Below are 25010 nucleotides of genomic sequence, written 5' to 3' on the forward strand. Positions count from 1 at the left end.
CATATTTATTTTAAAAAATTACAATGAGATTTTGAGCCCCTAAAAGAACATTGGAGAGAAAAAAAGTACTTTCTTGTGCACACTAGTTAGTTAGTTGAGCTTTCCAAGCTTTATAGACCTGCCGGCCTCGTTAGAGCTTAGATTCGTAGATTCACCTGGAACTGATCGAGCCTCACAAGACGGAGTGGTTAGGCTCATTGTTTTCCTGGCTCACAGGAGGAATGTTGTGATCACATGCATGGAGGTGTGGATTGGGCCCTAACTTTGTCTCATTTCTAAAAGTATCCGCTAGGGGGAAGCACCGCCTAAAGCAAAACGCAGTTCATTGTCAGTGCGCTGTGAAGAATGTTTTGGCCCTACAAATTAATTAATTTATTTTTTCTGTCTCTTATGTTTCAGATGGTCGAAATAAAACATCAGCCAAGTAGATGTTGTATCTAAGTAGATACAAAACACAGGTTGCAGTGATGATTTAATCAACTCAGGAGAAAAAATACCTATACAAACAAATTCTACCAATTCCAGTCAGATTTATTTCTGGACATTAACGCTTTAAAACCTTAATAGTGTTGTTTCTGTGCTTGGTATGAGTGCCCTGCGGCGTAAATTGAGCTTGAGCTTAAGCAAAACATTGATAATCATTAAATTATACACTTATGATTGCAAATTAAAGAAATGATTTACTTTATAATTAGCTTTAATAAAACACAACTGTATTTAAATGCGAGCTAAATAAATACTTTAAAGCAGAGGTTATGGGACCGGCAGTGACTCTGCAGGGCAGTTATTTCATTGCACATTTAGAAGCATGCTCATTCCTTCAATTTTATTTTGAACGCCGATTTCGGTAGATGTATTAATAAAACATCATTCAGACAACACCGAATATCTTATTTGAAGAGAATAGACAAAGCAATAATCCTCTTTACACTGAAACCGCAATCTAAAAGTATTCAGACTGGCACATTTATAAATGTGCCAGTCTGAATAAAAAGTGCAAAGGCAAAGGTCTCTAGTCATCTTTCAGGTCCCGGTGTATTGTTTGGACTTCTCATTAAAATGCACATACGCTTTTGTTATTTCTGTGGTGTCGATAATTAAAGTGCCACATGTTTTAATGTTGTCTAATGTCAGAAAAATAAACAAACAATGTCTCTGAATCTGAAAGGGCTTCAGAATAGACAGGATGGCCAGAAGACTCTTCCGTTTTTGTTGATGAAGTTCCTCTAGCGGGACAACCTGACCTAAACTGAGCTTCCCTGCTGTCAGTCATTAGGGGAAATAATTAACACCCAGTTGACATGCAAGCACAGAGCATCACACGTTAACAGAGATCAAAGTAAAGGAATGGTTTGAGCAAAAAAAAACGTTGACAAAAACTTTAGTAACTGTAGAAAGAAAGAATTAGTTCATTAATGAACACCTTACAGTAATCAGCTAATCTGTAATGAAACAGAAATATGTCTGAACTATTCTAGCCTGCCTCTAACACTGATTGGTTATACACACACATATGTGCGCGTTTTTTCTTTTTACTTTTTTAATCTACTCTGAAGTTGTGTGTTTTTATATTCAATCTCTTTACAATTACAAGAGCGTGAAACCAAATAGGTATTCATTCATCGTGTATGTATTTCATGCTGTTGATTCGTTTGATTTTATTGATTTATCCATTGATTTAGGGAACAGTATAAAGATTATGTGAAGTTACGTGAAAACGTGAGCTATAGTAGACGGTCGAAGGTAACCATTCATCCTGGTTGGGTGAAGTAAACAGACCTGACAGGCTTCCAGTCCATCACATGGCAAACAGAAACACAGGAGACACTTGTCTCTGCACGTACACACTCACTCTTACTGACAATTCAGAGATCCTTCCTTCCTGTGGAAGGAAAGTGGAATACCCAGAGAAAAAGAAAAAAAAAGAAAAAGAAAAAAACACTCTGCTGTGGGAGGTACGTGGATCTCCCACACAATAATCACATTGACTTGACTTGTGCTTCTCTTGATAATCAGGAGAAGCGTGTGTTTTTAGATTGATGACTTGTGCCTCAGTGAAGGAATTGTAGAACACCTAAAAATAGACTTTAAGTTTGTTAGTCAGTCACTCAGCTGACTAGTAATGATGGTGGCGGAAGAATACTGAGAAAAGATGCTTTGTCATAATGATGTCAGTCGTGCAAAATATGGAAATCCTTTGGGCTGACGCCTGCGGTGGCAAGGGTGGAAACAGTCCAGGTCAATTTACACTTCAGTTAAATTAGATACATCAGCTGCAGTCTTAATGAAAATACCAAAAATAGCTGACAATATTTGACAGATTATACTCTTTAAATCCCTAAGCTGTGCACATTCTAGGCTAAAACATATTTCTTTCCCAATTTTTTAGTTTTGAAGTTTGAGCCATTCCCAGAGGGTTTGGAGGGCGATTAAGCATTTTTGATACAAACAGTGAAAATTATTAATGAATTAGCCTGGATGTGAAATAATTTAATCTAATATTTTCATGTTAACACTTACTGCTTTTAGTTTAAGGCCTGATGTCAGCAGATTAACTGGAAATCGCAAGTAAAAAATAGTTTGCTGTGTTAAAGAGGCCAACAACTTGCCTTTCAGGTGCTTCATCATCCATCTTATTACATAAAACAAAAGTTTTGGCTGAAGGAAAAGCATCGCAACAGTCAAACATTACCAAGAAATTCAGGCTCGTGTTTTATTTATGAGCAAGAATGGGTTTGATATTTTATATTTTCCATCGAAATGATTAGAATTTTAAATATAATTTAGTGAGAAACTGAAGTTTGATATATGGCAAACTAGTGGATTATTGTAAGGGAAACTGTACTTTTAAAACCATTTTGAACAATAATGTATAATCGATTAAAAGGAGAGAAAAATTGTGTGTTCTGTCCTTGCTGAGATGAAACTCGGTTATGTATTCCATAGCTATAGTTTTAGTTAAAGGAGTTGTATAATAAAATAAAACAACCAGACTTCAGGCAGAAGATGCCCATTACTGCCTGTCCAAAAATATTGACTACAAGAAAAAAAAATCTACTGCAGGTTCCTTGATAGTGGTAGTAAAAAGAAATACAACATAAATAAATCATCACTGCTTAGAGGAACAGGAAATGGAGACAAGGATTCAAATAGGCTCACCAAAATTAAAAAGTAATATATTGGAAAACACGTTGGCTTACCTGATGAGTCTCAATTTCTACCGCTACACTCAGACTTTGTATAGGCATAGCTATTGGTGGAGATTTTATTCCAACATCCTCGAGATCAGGGGTTCCCAAACCTTTCAGCCCGTGACCCCCAAAATTACAATGCCGGAGACTGGTGACCCCCTTTCGGCGGGTGACTTTTTTTTGTAACTGGGTGGAAGAAATATGAGAATAAAGTCATAAAATTATGAAAATAAAGTACAACTCTAACAGAAGATGTGCAGTCTTCCCACCGTGTTAAAACTATGAATGTTGAGCGTCTTGTACAGTTATACTTGGTTACAAAAATAAGGAAATACTAAATCTTTTTAGCATATTAGCAAATCATCTAAGGACCCCCAAAGAGGTGTTTTGTGACCCCTAATTTGGGAACCCCTGCTCTAGACCTCAAAGCAGTTTCAGAGCCTATCTGCTTTAGCTGGGTTTCCCACCTGGGCGGAGCTACTACTGCCGCTACCCTTTTACTTCTCTGTAACATAGAAAGTACCCCTGGATCAGAATTTCTGTGCTCTTTTTGTGTGTATGCCCTGTCTTCTCAAATCCCCAGTTTGTCGTGGCAGATGACCGTTCACACTGAGCCTGGTTCTGCTGGAGTTTTCCTCTCCACCGTCGTTGCATGCATGCTCGGTATGAGAGATTGGTGCAAAGTCAACGAGACAATGCAAGCAGCTGTCCACTGTGGCTCTGCGCTCTTTCAGGAGGAGTGAATGCTGCAAGTAAATGACTCGATAAAACCTACTGGGCTTCCTTAGATAGAAAAAGGTTTACTCAATCTGTCTGTATGATTTGATTGGATTGACTTTGTAAAGTGCCTTGAGATGACAGGTGTTGTGAACTGGTGCTATATAAGTAAACTAAAATGGAATTATTCATTGAACCACGTCCGACCATCAGTGATCTTTTATATATATATATATATATATATATATATATATATATATATATATATATATATATATATATTAAACATGTCCTGTCAGTGGTGTAGCACTCAGAATTGTTATCTTAGCGCCAAGGAGAGGCCCAACAGGTTTATTTTTACAAGTGGAGCATTATGACTTTCAAGACAATTCTCCGCTTGGTATGTAATGTATATAAAATACTCTATTAGACAGTACTTTAGGATTATTTTAAATTCAATGGGCAAAGAGACGGAAACGAAAGGGAAGATCCTAATATTCTGCTTCTATACCTGCAAAGAGAAGGAGAGAACAGAGCGAACAGAAAAAGTATCATAGGGAAAAACAATAATATATATATATATATATATATATATATATATATATATATATATATATATATATATATATAATTGTTTTCTTAATTCATGCATTATTATTGTATGTAAGTTTGAGGTGGGCAGGTAGTACATTGCTCATCTTTGAGGACTATATCACAGAAGCAGCATGCGGAAACCAGACAATGATGCTCTGAGGTTACTCCTGACAGAACCTAGATGGCGAACTGCTGGCCATCTGTACCCACATGTCCTGTTGTACTCAGGAACTTTATGTACACATGTAGTCTGTATGTGGCTTGTCTGTGTCATACAATGGCATGACAATTTCAATTCCAGCAAACCCAGCGCTGACGCGTACAATCAGATCTACCTCAAGATTGTGTGGAACCACTGGCGTCATCATTCATTTGTGACATCATGTGCTGGAATTTGTTTTCTTTTTTTTAGACCCTATTATCTTATTTATCTTTTTGTATGTGTTTCTTTTTTTATTTTTGATATGGGCCCTTTTAAAGATTGACCATGCTTGAACTTTAGCAGCTTTAATAAGGGGTCACTGTTGTCGCAGCTCGCCATCGAGCAGCGTTTCTCACAGTGCGTCAGGAGGAGGAGGAGGAGGAGGAGGTTTGAAACAGTTTCAGTCCGAGGCGGCTCGATGCGTGTTGTCCGGACGGACCGCAGCTGCAGCGCGTTGCTGTTTGTTGCTCCGCCCTCGGCTGCTCTCTCCTGCGCCCTCGGTCCGCTCGCTGCGCTGCGCCGCGCCTCCAGGCAGCAGAGCAGAAGCGTCGCTCGGAGCAGCAGGGAGGCTGCAGCGCAGCGCACGTCAGTCCGCTTCAACACGCCGCTACTACCGCTGGGTTTAAAACGCCGGCGCCCACGTTCAGGTTGGGGGAAAGACAGTTAGAAGCTTCTGCGCCGAGGATTTTGGTTTTTTTATATAAAGATTTTTGGAAGGCGGGTTGGCTGCTGCGTTTCTCTCCGCGGTCCCCGGGACAGCCAGGCGGGCAGGCAGGCAGGCGAAGGTGATCCCGCTGTCCTGCGTCCGGCTGCCGCGTTGAGCCATGGCGCTCCAAGCCAGAGTGATCTACGACTTTAACTCGGAAAACCCGGGGGAGCTGTCGGTGAAGGAGAGCGAGATCCTAAGTTTGGTGAGCGACCAGGACATAGACGGCTGGCTGGAGGGCTCCAACAGCAGAGGGGACCGCGGGCTGGTCCCCGCCTCTTACGTGGAGATCCTGGGGAGCAACAGCACCTCCGCGGAGAGCCGCTACTCCAACGTCCCGGCCGTGGGCTTTGACCATCTCCAGAACTTCTCCCAGCCTCCTCCTGCGGGGTTGCCCGCTTACGCAGCGCCTCTGCAGCAGCAGCAGCAGCAGCAGAACAACAACAAGCAGCACAGCCAAGGCAGCGACGACGACTGGGACGATGACTGGGACGACAGCTCCACCGTGGCAGACGAGGCAGGGACGGTGGGAGGAAGGTACCTGGACTCTGAGGGCGCCTCCACCTACAGGGTGACGACCTACGCGGGCCAGAGAGGCAACGCGATCCAGACGAAGAGCTCAGCCACGGTGGGCAGGAACCTGAACAGGTTCTCCACCTTTGTCAAGTCAGGAGGAGAGGCGTTCGTGCTCGGGGAGGCGTCGGGCTTCGTGAAGGATGGGGACAAGATCTGCGTGGTTATGGGACCGCACGGTCCCGAGTGGCAGGAGAACCCTTACCCCTTCTCCTGCACCATCGACGACCCCACCAGGCAGACCAAGTTCAAGGGGATGAAGAGCTACATCTCCTACAAGCTGACCCCCACGCACACCCAGAACCAGGTGAGCAGGCGGTACAAGCACTTCGACTGGCTCTACGGGCGCCTGGCGGAGAAGTTCCCGGTCATCTCGGTGCCACACCTCCCCGAGAAGCAGGCCACGGGCCGCTTCGAGGAGGACTTCATCTCCAAGAGGAGGAAGGGCCTCATATGGTGGATGAACCACATGACCAGCCACCCCGTCCTGTCCAAGTGCGACGTCTTCCAGCACTTCCTGACCTGCACGGACGAGAAGGCCTGGAAGCAGGGGAAGAGGAAGGCCGAGAAGGACGAGCTGGTGGGCGCCAACTTCTTCCTCACCATCAGCCCGCCGCCCGCTCCCCTGGACTTCCAGGAGGTGGAGAGCAAGATCGACGGCTTCAAGACGTTCACCAAGAGGATGGACGACAGCGCCATGCAGCTCAACGCCACCGTCAGCGAGTTCGCCCGCAAGCAGATGGGCGGCTTTAGGAAGGAGTACCAGAAGGTGGGGATGTCGTTTAAAGCTCTGAGCCAGGCCTTCGAGATGGACCAGCAGACGTACTCGTCAGGTCTCAACCTGGCCATCTCCTTCACCGGAGACGCCTACGAAGCGATCGGAGAGTATTTCTACGAGCAGCCCGGCAAAGACCTGGACCCGGTTATGGATTTATTAGCTCTTTACCAAGGTCACCTGGCTAACTTCCCAGATGTCATCCATGTCCAGAAAGGTAAACCAGCATCACTGACATAATATTTAACAAAAAAAAAAAAAACCTTCTCACTCACTGATTCATTAAAAGACAAATCGCTTTAAGGAACTTCCCACAAGATCGAGGGCACCTGCTCTTGTGTCAAAGTTCATGTGCAAACCGAGAGCAGCAAAATCACACATTAACAAATCACAGTAGTGCCCAGACGGCAGTTTAGCAGGTTTAACTTGTGGGTGGGAGGAGTGGTTTGCTTCACCTTGCTCGGGGGGATTTTGTATGAAAGTCACAACAGACATTACATTTAAAGGCTACTTCACTCATAGCACCCTGGGGTTCCAAAACATTTCCTGTAATGTCACTGCAGACCGCCTTCTGAAGGAAACTGATGAAATGGTGTGAAAATATAGGATATATTTCTGCCTCCACTTAAAAAGCCCATTAAAATGTGCTATATTTTAGGTTCTTCCTGCAAGGTTGAAATTATTATTATTATTTTAATTTTTTTTTTTGAAAAGCGAGAAAAAAAAGCAACAATGTCACCAATGTTTGTTTGGTTTCCACTTGGCTCAGTTTTCAGTTGATAGTCTGGAGACATGTAAACACTTGTTGTGTTATCGGTATGCACTGATTGCTCACGCGCACATTGTGTCATTGTGCTGTTTTTATAACCCTGTGAGTAATGGCTCTGAGAAAAAGTTCCTATTTAAAAAAGCGGGCAGCGTAATGGCATTTAGGTCTAACAGTTACCCAATATTCACCGGACCACAGCAATATGGCATGACTAAAACGTATTTATCCCCTACATATCTAAGTTCCCCTCCATTCAACTATGGAAGAAAAATGGATTAGAATAAGGAATTCCCAAAGTATTCTAGTGCTTTCTGCTGTTTTATGCCCCCATCTTACACAGCAGTTTTATGGCATCAGCTGTTTTATTTCCAGAAAAATAATAAAAAGTGGCTTTATATGTAGTTTTCATTTATAACTAGTAAATTTTACATATCTATCTATCTATCTATCTATCTATCTATCTATCTATCTATCTATCTATCTATCTATCTATCTATCTATCTATCTATCTATCTATCTATCTATCTATCTATCTATCTATCTATCTATCTATCTATCTATCTATACATGTTTTCTTTATATATATATATATATATATATATATATATATATAATGTTTTAATAACAGCTAGAGCGTTAGCTTATGGAGGTTTTCTCCCAGACGAGAACGTACTGAACGTTTTATGTCTCTCTCAAACATCGAGCAAGTAGACAAACAACGTTTAGCATGGCGAGGGGCTAAAGCATGGTGGCCTGCCAGGCTTATAATACGGTGGGGGAAACCCTGTAGACCACAACAGAATGAATTAAATGCGTAAAGAAGGGTACTGAAAAGCATGTCCCCTGTAATGTAAGGCTCATCCACAAAGCAGGACAGGTTCAGACTACAATGAGCATTTAGGTCTATACAGAGCATCATCTGGGATGACCTTTCCTCCATTTAGGATTTGTACCGGCTGGCCTGGGATGAGGGGAAAGGGCAGCTAACGTCTCTGCAGACCCCACACATCCTGCACACAAACTGTTCACTTTTACCTTTAGGGTTGGCACAGAGTTTCTTCCCCTAGGCTGTCACGCTGATGAACACTTACCAGTCAGAGTACCCAGATCAATACCATGCTTACATGCACCAATCCAACCATGTCTCACTTTTTTAAACATGCATGTGTACTTATTTACAAGAAAAATATTTCTATTTTCCTTTACCATATATTTATGCTAAAATGCCATCATTAGGACCAAAGTGGAACCAAAGTCAGATTCCCCTGTTGTATGAACCTACTTGGCAATTAAATCTGATTCTGATTCTATCTTTGTTAAACAGTAGGTTCATTTATAAAAGATTCAAGGCAGTGTTGTTTCATGCTTAGGGCTTAAACTGCTTTAAATGGTCATAATTTGGGTGTGAGTTGTTGTTTCTACTCTTGTACTACCATTAGTTCCTGTCTGTCACTGAAACATGAAAAGCATCATTGTTGGATCAGAAAAAAGAAGTTCTGCAACGAAGAGGCAGATAACAACTTTTTTTGATTGCAGCTTTCTTTTTTAGAACACAAGCAGAAGACCAAATAAGAAATGCCTGATAAGTTGAAAAGCTTATGGCAAATTATACGCAAATTAAAAAAAAAAAAAAAAAGACATGCATGGGGGGGGGGGGGGGGGGGGGCAAAGCTGAGTGTTGTGATAATCAGATAAACATTTTTGTAGAATAATCTTTGTGGATGCCAAGTTTTCTGTGCAGAAGGAGTGTTTAATCTTCAATGACAAAATATTACTTTCAACCTTGCACCAAGAACCTATTGTCGTATTAGCATAGTTAAATAGTTTCTTTAAGCATAGAAAGACTCTTCTTTAGAAAACCGTCTGCCAGTGGAGTGGGGTCATCTTTTTAAAATGGGGGGGGGGGCATCTTCAAATGTGAGGTAATCTATTCAAAGTTACATCCATCCATTGTGGACAGGTTGCCAGTCCATCCAGGGCAACACAACGACACCCAGTACAAACAACCATTCACACACTCACCTAAAGGCAGTTCAGAGAGACCAATTAGCCTAAACAGTCATGTTTTTTGGACCCTGGGACACAGAAAAAAGGGAACTAAAAGTAAGTCAAATGTTCTTGAAATGAGTGTATTTACTCTTGATTTGAGGAGGCAAGTTTAAATGCTCTGCCAATGGAATAAGATTTTTGCACTTAAAATAGGAACCGCTCATCTCCATCATCTTATTTCAAGTGCAGCATATCTCATTATCTTGTTTTAGGGGTAAAAATACTCCATTCGCAGTTATTTACCTGCTCAAATCAAGGACAAATACACACATTTCAAGAAAATGTTTCTTACTTTTCTTCGCTTTTTGCAGTGAAAGAACTGTAGTACCCTAAGAGAACCCACCCATGCATGGAGAGAACGCACAAAATCGATGCAGAAAGTCCTCAGGCTCAGATTCAAACCCAGAACCTTCCAAGGCAACGGTGCTACCAGACTCACCAGCATGCACCCTTCAGACTTCCATATAAAAAAAAAAACAGCTTTAAACCAAACCACTCCTTTTTTCCGCAGGTTAAACTAGCCGGACCGCTTGTTTAACCTGCAGGAGTGATACTTTTGAAACTTGAGATGCCAGGAGAACCAATCTGATGTTATCTGTTTAGACGGCGGGATGAAATGCAGCTTAAACGACACTGTCCCTCCTTACATCTAGTAAAACTTGACCGACTGCTTTCTGAAAGTCATTATATTCCCATATTATTGCAGTTTCATTGTGAAACATGAAACCTGGATGACTTAGGGTTGTCACAGTCTTAAAATTTCAAACTTGATAGCGATACTTGGAAAAATACTCAATACGTGACACTACTTTCAATGCCACGGCAACATTATTTAAACAAGGATTTGGTCCATGCAAGCACATTCAGCAGCAACCCTGTACAATTTCTGCCTCTCCGGTAATGTCGCTAACTATTTTCTTTAGTGATCAGCTACAGCAGCGGGATAGGTTCCCACGAGTTCCTACTTGTTTCCACTCTAACTGTCAGCTTCAGGCTTGCTCCATCATAACCTGTGTTATTATTAGCCACATTAGCCTCCACTGCCTTAACAACTAAACAAAGAGGTAATGGAGGAGGGCACACTGGTTTGTTGTGTTGCTTCAGTATTTATTGGCCGACTGAGCCGTCAGCTGATTCCCATTATCCTCCGGTATTATGTACGTCAGTAGAACAGAGCATTGCGTGGTTTTGAAACGGGGCGCTTGGGAGGTATCTCAATAGGGGAAGACAGACCGACAGAATGTAGTCACTGGGCCGTCTGTGCCCATGAAGCTAATATTTACACAGATGGCACTGGTTTGTGTTATCCAAGTTTGCTACTTCACAGATGCAGATCCAGGAACTTTCGGTGGGGTTTGGGTGTCTCTTCTGTCACAAATTATATCAAAATCTAGATTATCTTTACAACCCTTAAGTGATGCAAGACATGGGCTTGTATAGGGCTGTCGCGATAATCACTGAATCAATGATTATTAAATTTCAATAAGCGCGATCATTTGCGTAGACATGCTATCTTATTTTAGCCTCGTGAGACCATCCGGATCTCGCGAGCTTTCAAGGTTTCACTCGCAGATCAGTCTGGCTACTCTCCGTTAAAGAAAATTTGGAGCCATTCACCAAACGAAACGTCCAATCAGCGTTGGCTTTGAGGCGGGTTGAGGTGTGACGCAACGAGAAGAGCGACAGTTCAGTCTAAAGAACATGGCGGCTTCAGCCGATGAAACTAGCGTTAGCGAATTACAGAGTATTTCATTGCTGAGCTAACGAGCCTTTACCTGCAGCAGCAAGATTAGCTTGGCTTGTGGTTGTGTTTTCGTCGTCGCTCGTAACAGAGTGACGACGAATCTGATTGGTTAATTTGGCCCGTCTATCACCAACATAGGCCAATCAGCTAACCAGTATTTTCGCCCCTTCCCAAAATTACTTGAACGGAAGGTTTCCAGATGGATATGCGGAGCAAATCCATCTGGCAAAGTCAGGTAAATCTTATTTCCCCTTGTGCTTGCGTCTCCTCTCTCTGAGACGGGATGGCGAAAAGGTTTCAGTAGTGGTTCGTTATCACATTAGTTGAAAAAGGTCACCAAATCAAAATAATATGATTTATCGCAATAAGTTGCGATAAATCATAAAAAATTATCGTCCGGCAAAATATGCTATCGTGACAGACCTAGGCTTGTGTATTCTTGCACTTTGTCGTCATCTTAGTGCCTGTTGGTGCTCAGTGCAGACCTTATATTTTGAACTATGCCCATGACAGTGGCTTGGCCGGTTGGGTTTATTCACGTCACACTAGATTGCGCAGGGGAAACAGAATTGAGTGTGTTTAGACTGAGATACAAACTTCCCTGTCAGCTAAAGTCAAGACTGCCACGCAGGCTAAACACATATTCACACAGACACACACACACACACACACACACACACACACACACACACACACACACACACACACACACAAGCCAAATAAAGTGACACATCTTCATCTGCACGGCCTATTGTGATAAAGCCAGTCTGTTTTTGTGATTGAGAGATTTGGAAGACCTTTCTTCAGGCACAATCCTGCCCCACACTGAATGAAAAAGAGGTGCGTGCCGAAGAAGAAAGGTGAGCCACAGGGAACCTATTGTATGCACAAACACTTTGATCTCTTGTTTTTTTTCATACTGACTGAAGGGGATTAGCTCCTTGTTTTATTTTGAGTTCAGTTTAGTCACCTTTACCTTTTTATTCATGCATTCCTTCTTGCTTGGCTCATTACGCAAGTGGCAGCACATTGCTAATTCTTTTCTATTTATAGGGAAGATGGAAGAGGAAAAGACAGATTTACTCATCTAGGAAGTTATTAACGAGCATCTCTCCACACTGAGAGCGACAGATGGGATTAGCTCGGGTCAAATAAACGCTCTGAAGACCGTTCATGCTTATTACTTGCCTCAATCTCTTCAGATTTTCAATTATTACTTTACAAACACATGAATTTGTTTTTTTGCCTTTGGTCAAAGTGTCACAGATCAGTTTGTTTGTGGCTCGGTCTCATCTTTGGGCGTAAAACATGTAAAGGAAATGTCCACTCTTGTGTTGTTGCACTGTTCGGCGCAGTGAGGTTTTATTGCTCTGTGCACCCACTTCTGCGCACGTCTAGAGACAAGCCCACATCCTTTGTCAGTAACCAAAGTATACGTTTCCCTCCACTTGAGGGGTTGCACAGAAACCGTCGGCGCCGATTGAATGACTCAATAAAAAAAAAAATAATGATCAGAACAAAAATGGCAAATCTAGCTTTTGCTAATTATGTGTGATGTGGGAGGAAAATTCAACAGGGTTCCTATTCATTTTCCATCTCGAAATTCAATATGTTGCCAGAAACAATCTGTAAGAGCGCCTAGTTCACTTTGGAGCATTTTCACTATGAACTTACTCCATATATTTCTATCAAAGTTGGACATTAAATATGAGATGTGTCAAACTGACTGGATGGATGGATGGATGGAGGAAACATCTGAGCAATTTAGAAGAATCTGCTACATTTGTTCTACTCTTCTCCTTTACTTCCCATCGAGCCCTAAATCAAACCTGACCATTCCCTGGATTTTTCCAGACTGTTTAGGTACCTGTTTTTAGCGCGGCCATTTGTAGCTTTGATGCATCCGTAAACATCAGACGGGATATTTTGTGTCCCGGTGACCAGTGAAATGTGAGCTTTCCTGCATAAGGTCTTCAGCCATCATGATATCGATCTCCACCTTCACAAAGACCCCATTAGCCATTACTCTGCAGCTTTACGGGGGACAAAGCCAACTCATGCTACTTACCGGCCTCGCTTTGGAAAACCGTATCGATTTTCAGCTTCTCTATTTTTGTCTAAAGACTCAAGTTTGGGCTCTGACAGCATTGGGGTGTGATGATGTTCTTTTATTTTAAGCTGTTGAAAAGGTGGAAGGAAGACCGATGAGCTTCAGAAACTGTTGTGGTTTGGTCAAAGGGCCAAAAGCAACCATACAGAACTGCTCCCAATAAGACAAAAAGTACTTCTGCGAATCTGTATTCAAGCTCCAAGAGTTAAAAAAAAAAAAGGAACATTTAAGCGTATTGCTTCAAATACATGCGTCTTAGCGAGGGCTAGTTTCAGCAGCCTAAAATAGAAGAAGGAAGACTTCCCTACATTACCTCACTCAGGGCATCTCCAGTGCCCCAAGCGAACATTTTCTTATCTTATCCACCATATCAGAACATGAAATGATAAGAAAATGATCAGGAAAGGGAGGGAAAGCAAAAATATACCAGGATGCCGGCTCCTGTTGCTTAGTCAGCCTCACACCGGCGTGTAAACACCTGAGGTATTGTCACAGCTCAGTTGAATTGTCCTCAGCAGCTCCACCACAGGCGGTGGAGTGATGAGACGGGGAATGCCGCTGGCTCGGGTCTCTCTGGCTCCGGTTGTGTAACTGGGGATTACGTAAGAGCTGGAACGGCTCCCTTCAGGAGGGGGGGGCCCTGTGCCACCTCCATCCACCACCGACGGGACTTTTTTTAAACAGGCGGTCATCAGGACGACCCCCCTACTTGGAGCCCGGCACGTCTGGATGGTGCGCTTTGAACCAGTTCTGCAGGGCTCGTGCGGCAACCCGGCAGCTTTGCGTCTCGAAAGCGTGAAAATACATTTGAATAAAAATAGCGCTTTGTATCTGTAGCACAGCTGGCCACTGTAAAACAGGAAGGCCAACGGGGCAGGAGCAGAAGTGAGATTTTTAAAGTAAAACATCAAATACTGTTCAGCCGATCAAAGGAAAGTCTTTGCGGATTCGATCTTGAATTTGTGCATTTCTTTCCTTTTAACTAAGGTTTTTTTTTTTTTTTGTTGGTAATTCTTCTCTCATCTACATCAAAGGCATCACAGATATGTTGAAATTACTAAAAGTTGAACAAAATGTTGTTTAATGATTTACTATGTTGTATTTCTCCTTTCTTTGTACAGCATCATCATTTACTGGTACTTGTGGTAAATATGTGTAAAAAGCTGTGAAATGAGGAAAACTGAATTTTTATTGCAGTGGTATAATGAACCACTGATATTTCTCCCACTTCAACCTTTTTGACTGTGCATGATAGCAAAATAAACATGGATCCTTATTAAGTTAGTAATCGTTGCCCTAGCTGTAGATAGATGCACGTTTATTTGAAGAGCCATTATCGGATTTAAAGAGATCAACACGCATTGCTTGCATGCCGTTGTTTCTTGTCTTTCCCATTTTGAAGAGTGGCTTTTAGAAACAGGCCTCTGTGTCATCTAACATTTATACAGCACTGAAACAGGAAGCCAGACTGCTAATTAAACATTGTTCCTTGAACAAAATAAAGAAGTTGTACATTTCTAGGATTAGGTAGTGATTTACCACTTTTATCCAGGTCTGCCTTGCAAATGAGATCTAGATCTCAGCAGGGGTTTTAATCTGGTAAATAAAGAGAAAAGCATGACTTCTGGAAAAACAGAAAAAAAATTTGGATTATTAGGATTATTTTCCTAACAGAATGACAGTAATCAAGTTAACGTTTGGAACACTTTTTATTTTCCAGTGTAACTTTATGCTACTGCAATACAAGAGTAATTCAAAATTGTTTTTCTAAAAAAAACAACAACAAAAAAAAACAATCTGTGCTAGAGTCGTTAATAGACGTGGCCTAATTAACAGATATCCGGTCTGACATGTGCAGGGATCACCTTCGATCACCTGGAGTGACGAAAAACACGGCACTTGTCTGTCAAACAGAGAGCGTGTCATTAAGGTAAAACTCTCCATTTCCAGTTTATATTTCAAACTCCAGCTGTGATTGTGAGCTGTATGCGACGACCAAAGAAGCCACCAGGGTTGAGGGATGCTTGCTTCGTCAAACGAGCCCAGAGTACTGTCACTGCCGCTGATGCATGGAGCCAGCTGGTTTGAGAGGACCCCCCCGGTGCCCCCCCTGGAAGAGATGGATGAATGGCTGGAAAAATAGAAAAGCCCTGTTAATGCTGGATTATAGAACAAACGTAAATAAATGAAATAAAAAAGTATATAACTGTTAACGAGAATATGCGGCTGACAGCTAAACAAAAGGGCAGGCGCAATGAGGGTTTTTGTGTCGGCTTACCACATCTGAAAAACAGCAAATGCAGCCTGGTTTAAAGTCGTTTTTGTGTTGTTTGTAGTTCACAGACACTTCAGACACAGAAATATGTGCAAATGACCACAGAACACCCCCCCTCCCTCCTTTTGATCTAATTTTGTGTCACTGGGTAACACAACTTGTTAGCTATTTTATATTGTTTCGTTTGAAATAAACTGCTTGCAGATTGAACCCAGACCATCAAATTAAACCTTTAAACTTGTACCTACTAGACATTATCAGTTTTTATTTTTAGAATATTATTAATAGAGAAGTGTACTTTCCTTAAAGCTGACTCCCCCCCAGCTAGGTGCTGCATGATGTGGCTCATCATATGGTTACCAAACCATTCCTGACACCATGCGCTGAATCTGAACTCTTTATGTCTCCGTACAGTTTCTGTCGTTGCAGACAGTCAGTCCTGCCAGCGCATCCCTCTGCTTTGCTTTCATACACTTAGCCCGTCGTGCATCGACGCTCCTTTCGGAGATGTGCGACACGGAGGAAGGTGCAGCCCGAGAAGGGAATGCATGTAGCCTTTTCTTCTGTTCTTTGGAAAGAAAAGCAGGCGTCACAACAACAACATACGTTACAGAAAAGCTAAAAGGGGTTTCGTGTTAGGTCCTGTCTGGCATCACGTTTCAGGAATCTTGGGAGTTTCAGCTGAGGCCTGGTGACTCAGCTCACATGATGACCAAAACAAAGTGAAAATAAGAATCCCATGACACGCCAGTGCAGGACGTTTTGCGGTTAAGCCTAACAAGCTCCGATCTTACATTGAGACGCGCGACGATCAGAGGTTCTCATTAATCTCTCGGCTATTGTTGCCTGATGTTGACCTTTTTATTTGAAGAAAACTCATGTTAGCATCAACATTGAATAATCTCACGTTCCTCCTCTTGTCCTTTTTGAAAGATCGTGCAAAAGTTGTGCAAACGTTTCACTATATGTGACGGCAGGATTATTTCAAAACATGATCAGACTTCCCTCTGTTCCGTCTGCACATCTTTTAACACGTCAGACGCGTTGCAACGACGTGCACACGCTATACATTGACGCTTTTATTTTTTTCCACGTGTCATGTTCATGTCCGGTACTTTTCCAGTTCTTGCGTGCTTCACCTGCAGCGTCAAAACCAATGCAAGGAACATTTTAGTGTTGCCAGCGCAGTTCTCATCTTAAGGGACATTCTGCAGGAAGTACGTGGCGGTGTGTGAACAGGCAGTTCTGTCTCGGTTCACTTGGACCACAAGAGCCTACCACAGTGACGATAGGAGCACTTCGATGTGAGTGTGTTAACACCCAGAGCCGACGCTAATCGCTCTCTTGGTATGAGTGTCAAGCCCAGGATTTTCATTTCCCTTTTTCTAAATTAAAGGTTTCTTGTTAGATGTGTTGTAGTGGCATTTTTTATTCCCTGCAGGGCTGTTCTAGGAAAAAAGAACAAACAAACTTAGGAGTGCAACCACGGGCGGTTCTAGAGAGGGGCCAACAGGGGCCAGTGCCCCTGCAGAATTAGCCCTGGGCCCTGGTATGGCCGCTGTACTAAAGACATAATACTAAACCAATTTCTCATGATGATACGAGCTGGCCTAGAAACCACAACTGACTGGTACCCAGGACCGATTTTGTGTTTTACCTTCAGTTTCACGTTAACAATTCCCAAAATTAAGGTGTTGCACTTTTAGCCTCAGCTGTATTGAGAAAGGATTAGATTTTTCATCTGCTCAATAAGGCGTCTGAAACCTGCAGTTCCAGAGCAACAAGTGACTCTGTGACTCACTTAAACAATGAAATATTGCCCTTTTTTTGGTTTGTTTGTTCCATTTCTTTGTTCTGTGTCTACGTGACAATACACTGGCCCCACCCTGGCCCCCGTGGTAAATTTGGTCTAGAACCACCACGGATTGCAACAACTTGGTTATCAAATAACCTTGCCTGCAAGATGAATTCTCACGGTATTTGTGCTTTCACAAACGCACGAGAATCCGTCTCGTACCGCTTCGGCTTCAACCGTTTTGTGTCCGAACCAGAAGCGGTTTGGGCCAATCACGTTGCAGTATTGTGGTTTAAGGCGGGAGATACAAGTGCGACGAGAGCAAGAGCTGCTGAGCCCACAGCCGAACCCACATAAACATGGAGGATACATGCACAGCTGCTTGTATCACATTTGTTTTGTAAGAATCCATGATTTCTTTGAATGAAGAGCAGCAAGAAGTGTCTTGACTAGCTTACCTTCTTTTGGTTTCTCATGACGCCTTTGTTTTAATTTAATACCGTTATTAGCTAAAACCAACCATCGGTAGGCTGGCACTAGGTGTCATTTCGCCCAATCAGCTCAGAGAGTTCTGCTCCTTTCCCCAAACGGATTCAATGGAAGCAGTCCCAGATTGATAATGTGCAGAACGTAGGGTGCTACCCTTTATCGATCTGGCTGGCCAGGTTAATTATAAAAGGTTTTGAATTTAAAACCTTGGATAGGAAAACATCTATTAGAACTAGAGATGCACTGAGCATGCCATGTGTGGCCTCTTCCAGGCCGCGTTGAAACCACTGATCGGTGTGAAAGTTGTTACTGTGGGAGGCAAAGTTAGCTAGATTCAGGATCAATTAGATGTTTAAAAATGATGCCAGTGAAAGGACAGAGATGTGAGAACCTGTTTTCAAGAAAACCTTTTTTCTACCGAGGAATGTTGGTTGTTAATTTCTTTCTTTTCTTTTTTTTCCCCCCTTGATATAGCCACCACCTGAAATGGTTGTTAATTTCAGGTGGTGGCTATATCTTTCCTTTGCAGTTTTTGGTAACTTCATACCCGGTTTCTTTTGGTAGAGCAAAATGAGCCGTCTGCCAGGCAACATTAAAAATAGTTTTAAAGAAATCAAAAATGGCTAAAAGCCATCTCAGCTGGTCAGATCTTTACAAAAACTAGGGATTAGTAGCTGGTCACGAATTCACGATTGGTGGATCTCTTATTCAAAACGCATGTTGAGCTAACTTCTATTGCACTGTGCACTGTTTGTACACTGTTTGCACTTTCTAGATCTTTTGAACCAATATTTTTTGTCTGTTTCTGAATGAGCTAATGACACAATATGTTACTTTAAGGTCTTAGGAGTTCAAGGTGCTGAATCTGGCAGCTCAGGAGTTTCAGAAGTATCACCAATTTATTGATTTTAAAGGAATATGTTTGCTTTGTTCCCTGCTACACGTCAAACCAGTGTGCTTGCAAAAAAGGTAAATAGTTGCATCTTTCTGTTGAACAATGGCGTTCAGTTTGTTCTCAGTTGCGGCTTTTGAGGAAGAGCCAAAACACATAATTGTTTAGCAAGCACAACAGGAAGCATCTTTGCAGATTAAAATTCACCACAATGGTTGTTTCTTCTCTATTATTTGTTATTCAAATAATGACAACTTGGATTGATTTTTATTGGAAAGTAATATTTTAGGGTCCTAGAAAGCTGCCTGTAGTTCTGTAATACACTTGTTACCAGAATACATAATCTAAAACTAAATGTACATGGCCAGGGGAAAAAGGAGGGGACTCTTTTGACAGGCTTGACATATTTGTAACACAACACACTTTGACATTTGAATGCCAGTCATGATAGGCCACATTTCTACTTTACATTTCAATGTTATTATTAGTATTTTTTTTTATTTGAACTGTATGTAAAAAGTCAACACAGAGTAAGTGTTTGTGGTTTTTCAAATATGAAAAGTGTGGTCTATATATTGAGTCCCCTGGGTCAATAAGGAGCAGAACTAGGCAGAACCCCTCACAGCTGTGGCTCTGTTGTGGCGCCCGGCTGTGGCGCCCAGCCCTGCAGCGCCAAGTCTTGCAAATTTTGGAAATCAATTAACAAGTCTGGCAAAAAAAAAAAAAAAAGTAATAATTTGCTGCTCAGATTGTGCTTTATTTATCTCTATCCATGTAACAATTAACTCAGACCAGCTTCTCTGTCCACGTAAGAGAAGAGCATCTCACCAGGATGATACTGTGTTTTATCATGGGGATGTACAGTGTTAGTTTTACCACAACACAGCTTTTGGCTTCCTGCTATAAAGGCCTAATTAATGGGGTGCTGGATTTATAGCTGTCCTGTCAACTGAGTTTTCCCACCTGGGGACCTCTTTTTAATTAAAATTTTTGTTGAACTGTCGGTTCCATGAAACTATCAATAAATATCATGGTATTTGATAACGTGACCGATTGCAGTGGTTGTGGATTTTTTGATGATTGTGACGTTTTTATTTTAAAAGCAATATTTAGTTTTTTGAGGCTCTTTTATTGTGTGCTGTGAAAAGATCCAAACTATGTGATGAGTATTTAAGCTCTTTGTATCTTTTACAATGAGATACCATATAATCTTGTATTGAAATTTTAGCTCTGGATCCCTGCCCCTTGGTCTTCCTGATGATATTTGTTCATTGATGTTCTATTAAAAAAAAAGATCAATGCAGAGAATCAATGCAGAGAATAAATTTCAGACAGGTGGACTCTTATTTTCTAATTAGGGGTATCGTAGTAAAGGGGGGCTGACTACAAATGTGAATTAAACTTCTCATCTTTTTATGAAAGACATTTTTTGCAAATCATGTATCCCTTTCTTTTCAATCCACAATTATGTTCACCTTTCTGCTTGTCTATCCCATACAATTCCAAATAAACACATTGTAGTTTGTGGCAAAGACTGAAAAATGTCCTAATGCGAAAAAAGTTTTTGTTCCCCTGTTGACCACTTGTTATATGCAGTTACCCTGGGTATTATATGGATGTGGCAACAATAGTGTCTCAAAAAGTGAGTTTGTCTAAACAGCTTTGAAAAGCTGGGGACTAAATAAGATTTAACTCACTGTTTGCTGATGATGCGTCACTATTTGTTCACTTTTCTGCCACCCAGCCCCCTGCGCCATGCACAGAAATTCCCAATGAAAAAGTGATATGCTGTTGTCCTTATAACAAACAATCTGAGGTAGGGGTGTGTGTTATATATCTCAGGTGGGAATAGAGTCTAGGTTGGGCTGTGTAAATGAACAGAAGTCTAAATAATGTCCTAATAAGGATGGAAAGTGAACCGGTGTTTGTATAACTCTGGTAGTTGGTATCAGGAATGGCACAAAGTTCCCTTAAATGGTTGAAGGCTTCGGGTGACATGATGTCATTGATATGTTTTGAGTTGGGGCCCTCTTATTTTCTAACTATAGATCAAGATGGGGCTCTGCATGCTTCCCAGGGAGCTTAGAGCAAAGGGTCACTTTGATTAAAGATGTTTTCTTCCAGTTTTAAGACTGCGGCAGACAAGTATAGCAATACTATAATCGTTTTTTTTGTTTTTTTTTTATCGTCCCCAAACAGGAGCCCTGACGAAGGTGAAGGAGAGCCAGAAGCACGTGGAGGAGGGCAAGATGGACAGGGCGCAGGCAGACGGCATCAACGACCGCTGCAACATCATCTCCTGCGCCACGCTGGCCGAGATCCAGCACTTCCACCACATCCGTGTGCGAGACTTCAAGGCGCAGATGCAGCACTACCTCCAGCAGCAGATCGCCTTCTTCCACAAGATCACGGGCAAGCTGGAGGAGGCCCTGCAGAAGTACGACAACGTGTAGCGGACCGCTCCGCCGGCTTCGTCTCTGGACGACCGTGGCGCTCACGGGATTGGCCAGTGGGATTATTCGGCTAGAATGGGCGGCACCCCCCAGGGAGACTGCTGGGAGCTTCTTTTAGATCAAGAAGGGGACGCAAAATGGCTTGCATTTTTGTCCATGAAGCTCGGACACGTGGTTTTTTTTGTTTTGTTTTTTGGGAGGGTGGGGAAATTAGGCCAGTTATCACTGCAAACACAGTTGCCTAGATTTTTATAAGGATCGACAAAAATGAAAGTGCTGCTGCTGTTTGGATCCATCGTGGAAACACGTATAAGCAGCACGAAGGAAGAGCCAAAAGAGAAGGCCGTTTTCACTGTTGCCTACACATCTGGTGCAAGAGTTGCTACATCAGGAGATTTTAGCCTTACAGCACAGTTTTTTTAAACATTTTTGTTCAAACTGACTGCCTTTCCAGGAGCAGCGACACTTTCCAGGAGCGGCCAACACACTGCCTTCAGGAAACACTCCATGAATATTTATTCAGACGAACAGGACAACATGTTGTTTACAGCCTCCTGCTGTTTTGCTGTGCCTTCTAAATACGTCTCTCTGGTCATTTTCGTTACTTTATTCCTAATAACTCTTATGAACTGATAATGTAGAGATAATCTATTTGTTTTTACAAGGTTGCAACCTGTAAATTAAAATCCTAACTATCGATTTGTGCCATTTCTTTTTTTTTTTCTTCTTTTCTAAATTGTTGCAGGATTAGATTTTTAATACGGGGATACCCTGCTCACAGCAAGCACTAAGGTCCTGCTTCAGCATGCACAATTGCGAGGACAACGAGAGTAAACACTTTTGCGACACCCGATGTCTGTATTTGTGTCGGCAAGTTGTCGGTTTGAACGCTCAGCGTTGGGTTAACAGAAGCAGGCGGCCACGAGTAGAGGGTTTCTCACCAGTTTTTTATAATGCAGACATTTTACAGCAGAGTTACTGATTTTTAAAATGTTATGATGCCAGTTGGTTGCGTCAAGAAGTTATGATTGTAGATAAGATGCTAATTAAATTTATCCTCCACAGAAACATGGCAGCTTGTCCTGTGTTTTGTTAAACAGCTAAAATGGTCACAATGTTGTTTTTTGATGGTTATTTACAGTGCAACTCACACTTATTGGAACCCCTCCGATAGAGGTGGGAAAAAGAGCCTTACAGTTAATTTACCCTTTTGCTGCAGCAGCTTACTCTTGAGCCACAAAGAAAACAGAAAAACTCAACTTTTTAATTAGAGGACATTTATTTATTTGGGAACTCATCATCACTTTATTAAAGACACAAATAGCTCCCTATTAACAGCCATACAAACAAATAAATAAGAAAATAAAGCAACGGTAAAATCTAAATTAAAAATCAATTAAAATAATCACAAATGTACAAATAGACTAAAACGGCAATGGTTCCACATCCTGGCTTTAAAGCTGACTGAACTTCGTGCCGGATTCTTCTGCCCATTTGCAGCTGTAAGGTTATGTAATAAATCATAAAAAGTGGAAATACCACCAACAAATAGCTGACTTGCATCCTCAATATGTCATTATATGGCACTTTAACTGCATTATGAATTTCTTGAACAGAAACGCACATCTTCACTGTCATCAATACTCTCCACCTTAAATGAAGAGCCTTTGACACAGTTAAACAGTCCTTAGTAGTGCTTCTGCCACATCTGGGTTATCTCTTCTGCACCATTTACAGCTTCCACGGTGTAAATCCCAACATCAAGAAATTATTTGTAAATAAATTAACAAACTTGCGAAGCATTTCCATATAACGTATAGGGAGTTGCAGTAATCCATTAGCGTTAACGTGAAGATATAAATGGCTATTGCACATCTTGATAAATTAGAATTCAAGTTTTTCAGAGCGTTTTTGTCATTGGAGTGCTTGTGGAAGGAGACGGACCAGCAATAATGTTTGTTCTCTTGTCACTATTCGGTGTACGGAAGTTGATCTCCATATACAGAGACGAAAGAGAAAGAAAAAGATGGGCTCTAAAAGGTAGCCCTGTGGTACCCCATAGAGGAGAGAAATATAAAAAGGACAAGATGCAAAACAATATGCCTGTTTTTGAGATAACTGCTGTACAGCACCACTACCGACAGAGTTTATGGACCCAACGCAAGCAGGAGCAAGACATAATGGAAGTGATTTGATGATAAAAGCACAATTATAAAAGAACAGAAGGGGAAACCCCGAAGCTGAAACCGGCAAGAGACATTCAGAAAACAGAAGGTTCTGACACCAAGTGACAAGAAATACAGCCCGATAAAAACACACTGAAATTAGCATAGCGTAAACTGACACCTCAGGTGACTAAATTACCTCAAAGTCATTGGAGTCATGGTAAGTTATGCTAAAACAGTAAAGTAAAAATGTACTAGCAAAAATGTAAAAATGGTAAAAATGTACCAGTAAAAATGTACTGGAACAAAAAAAATATAAAGTCTATTTCAATCAAAATATGTAATTTGGAATAATGTATTATTACATTTAACAATAAAAAGGTCATGAAAAAGTAAACAGCACAGCTTCACAACGCTAAAACAGCGAAGGCAGCAGTCCGCGGCGCAGGTTTTTCCTGCCTGCATCCCTGGAGGACGGCTGTGCTGTGTCTGTGTTTCATGCTCTGCTCCCAGATCTGCTGACAGTACAGAGGTCAGCCGGCCATCCCAGACAGCTGCTCCATGTTAGAAACGTCAGAGTGAATGACAATGAACACGCTCGCAACCAGAAAAGGTCACACGGGGTTTTCATTAGCCTTCATCGCCATCACTTAAAACCAAGAGGTTATCTGATCTCAGGTTTTCTGCTCGTCCAGAGAAATGTTTGCTCTCCGTGCCAGAGGCTCCGTTTATTATCTGGGAGCAAATATATGATGGAGCGCAGAGTCGTGTTTGCACTTCCACGGATGTGACGCTGAGTAGTAGATGAAAGCAGGAAGTCAATGTTCTTATGACGTTTTAATTCCAAAGGTTTGAAGAAACGCTGGCCTGTTTCTCGAGGAAAGCGCACAGGTGGTTTCATTTGAAGCATGCTGTTTTCATAGCTGCTGCAAATGTCATTTGTTTGCATAGATTCAGGACCGGTTTACACAAGATTTTCAGGTGAAAACGCAACAGTTTTGAGTTTGCACTGTTCATTTACACAACAACGGCAAATGTTTTCTCTGAGGACAACACTGTTTGAAAACGGGTTCCGGCATGTGACAGTTTTCGAAAATATCCTGTTTTCGTTGTCGTGTAAACGGGAAAAAAATAACTTTTCTTACAGGGAATTAACGCACACATGCAGGCCCGGAGTGGCTAATCGGGAGGACTGGGATAATTCCCGGTGGGCTGGTCTGATATTTGGGCAGCAAGGGCCGATGTTCTCTTTTTTTGTTTTCTTTTGGGGCCGCTGTTTAGTCAAGACACCACAAGTTGAAGCATATGTCAAGATAAATCTAAATTCTTATCACAATAAGTTTTTTTTTTCCAAATAACGATACGATAAAGGCCCAGCCCTATTTCAAAATGTGATTTCGTGTCAGAAGCAGAGCCGGTAGTGATGAGAGGATTGTTTTTTTATCATTAAATGTAAGTTGGTAAATACACAGCCCACAAGTGAAATGGAATAGGATGAGATATGAAATAAA

General features: G+C 41.8%; 1 protein-coding gene across 1 annotated transcript; it reads left to right on the forward strand.

The window, feature by feature from the left end:
• The first annotated feature begins 5091 nt into the window (after nt 1-5091).
• snx18a (sorting nexin 18a) lies at nt 5092-22406 on the forward strand. The gene is made up of 2 exons (XM_012865623.3): nt 5092-6975; nt 21081-22406. The coding sequence occupies exons 1-2, from the start codon at nt 5529-5531 to the stop codon at nt 21332-21334; spliced, it is 1701 nt and encodes a 566-aa protein (XP_012721077.2). The 5' UTR covers nt 5092-5528; the 3' UTR covers nt 21335-22406.
• Nucleotides 22407-25010: the final 2604 nt, after the last annotated feature.

This window comes from Fundulus heteroclitus, chromosome 12, assembly GCF_011125445.2.
Source record: "Fundulus heteroclitus isolate FHET01 chromosome 12, MU-UCD_Fhet_4.1, whole genome shotgun sequence".
Classification (NCBI taxonomy): domain Eukaryota; kingdom Metazoa; phylum Chordata; class Actinopteri; order Cyprinodontiformes; family Fundulidae; genus Fundulus; species Fundulus heteroclitus.

Coding starts and splice junctions, on each gene's coding strand:
- snx18a (XM_012865623.3), top strand. CDS start 5,529: ATGGCGCTCCAAGCCAGAGTGATCTACGACTTTAACTCGGAAAACCCG. Junction 6,976..21,080: donor TGTCATCCATGTCCAGAAAG/GTAAACCAGCAT, acceptor GTCCCCAAACAG/GAGCCCTGACGAAGGTGAAG.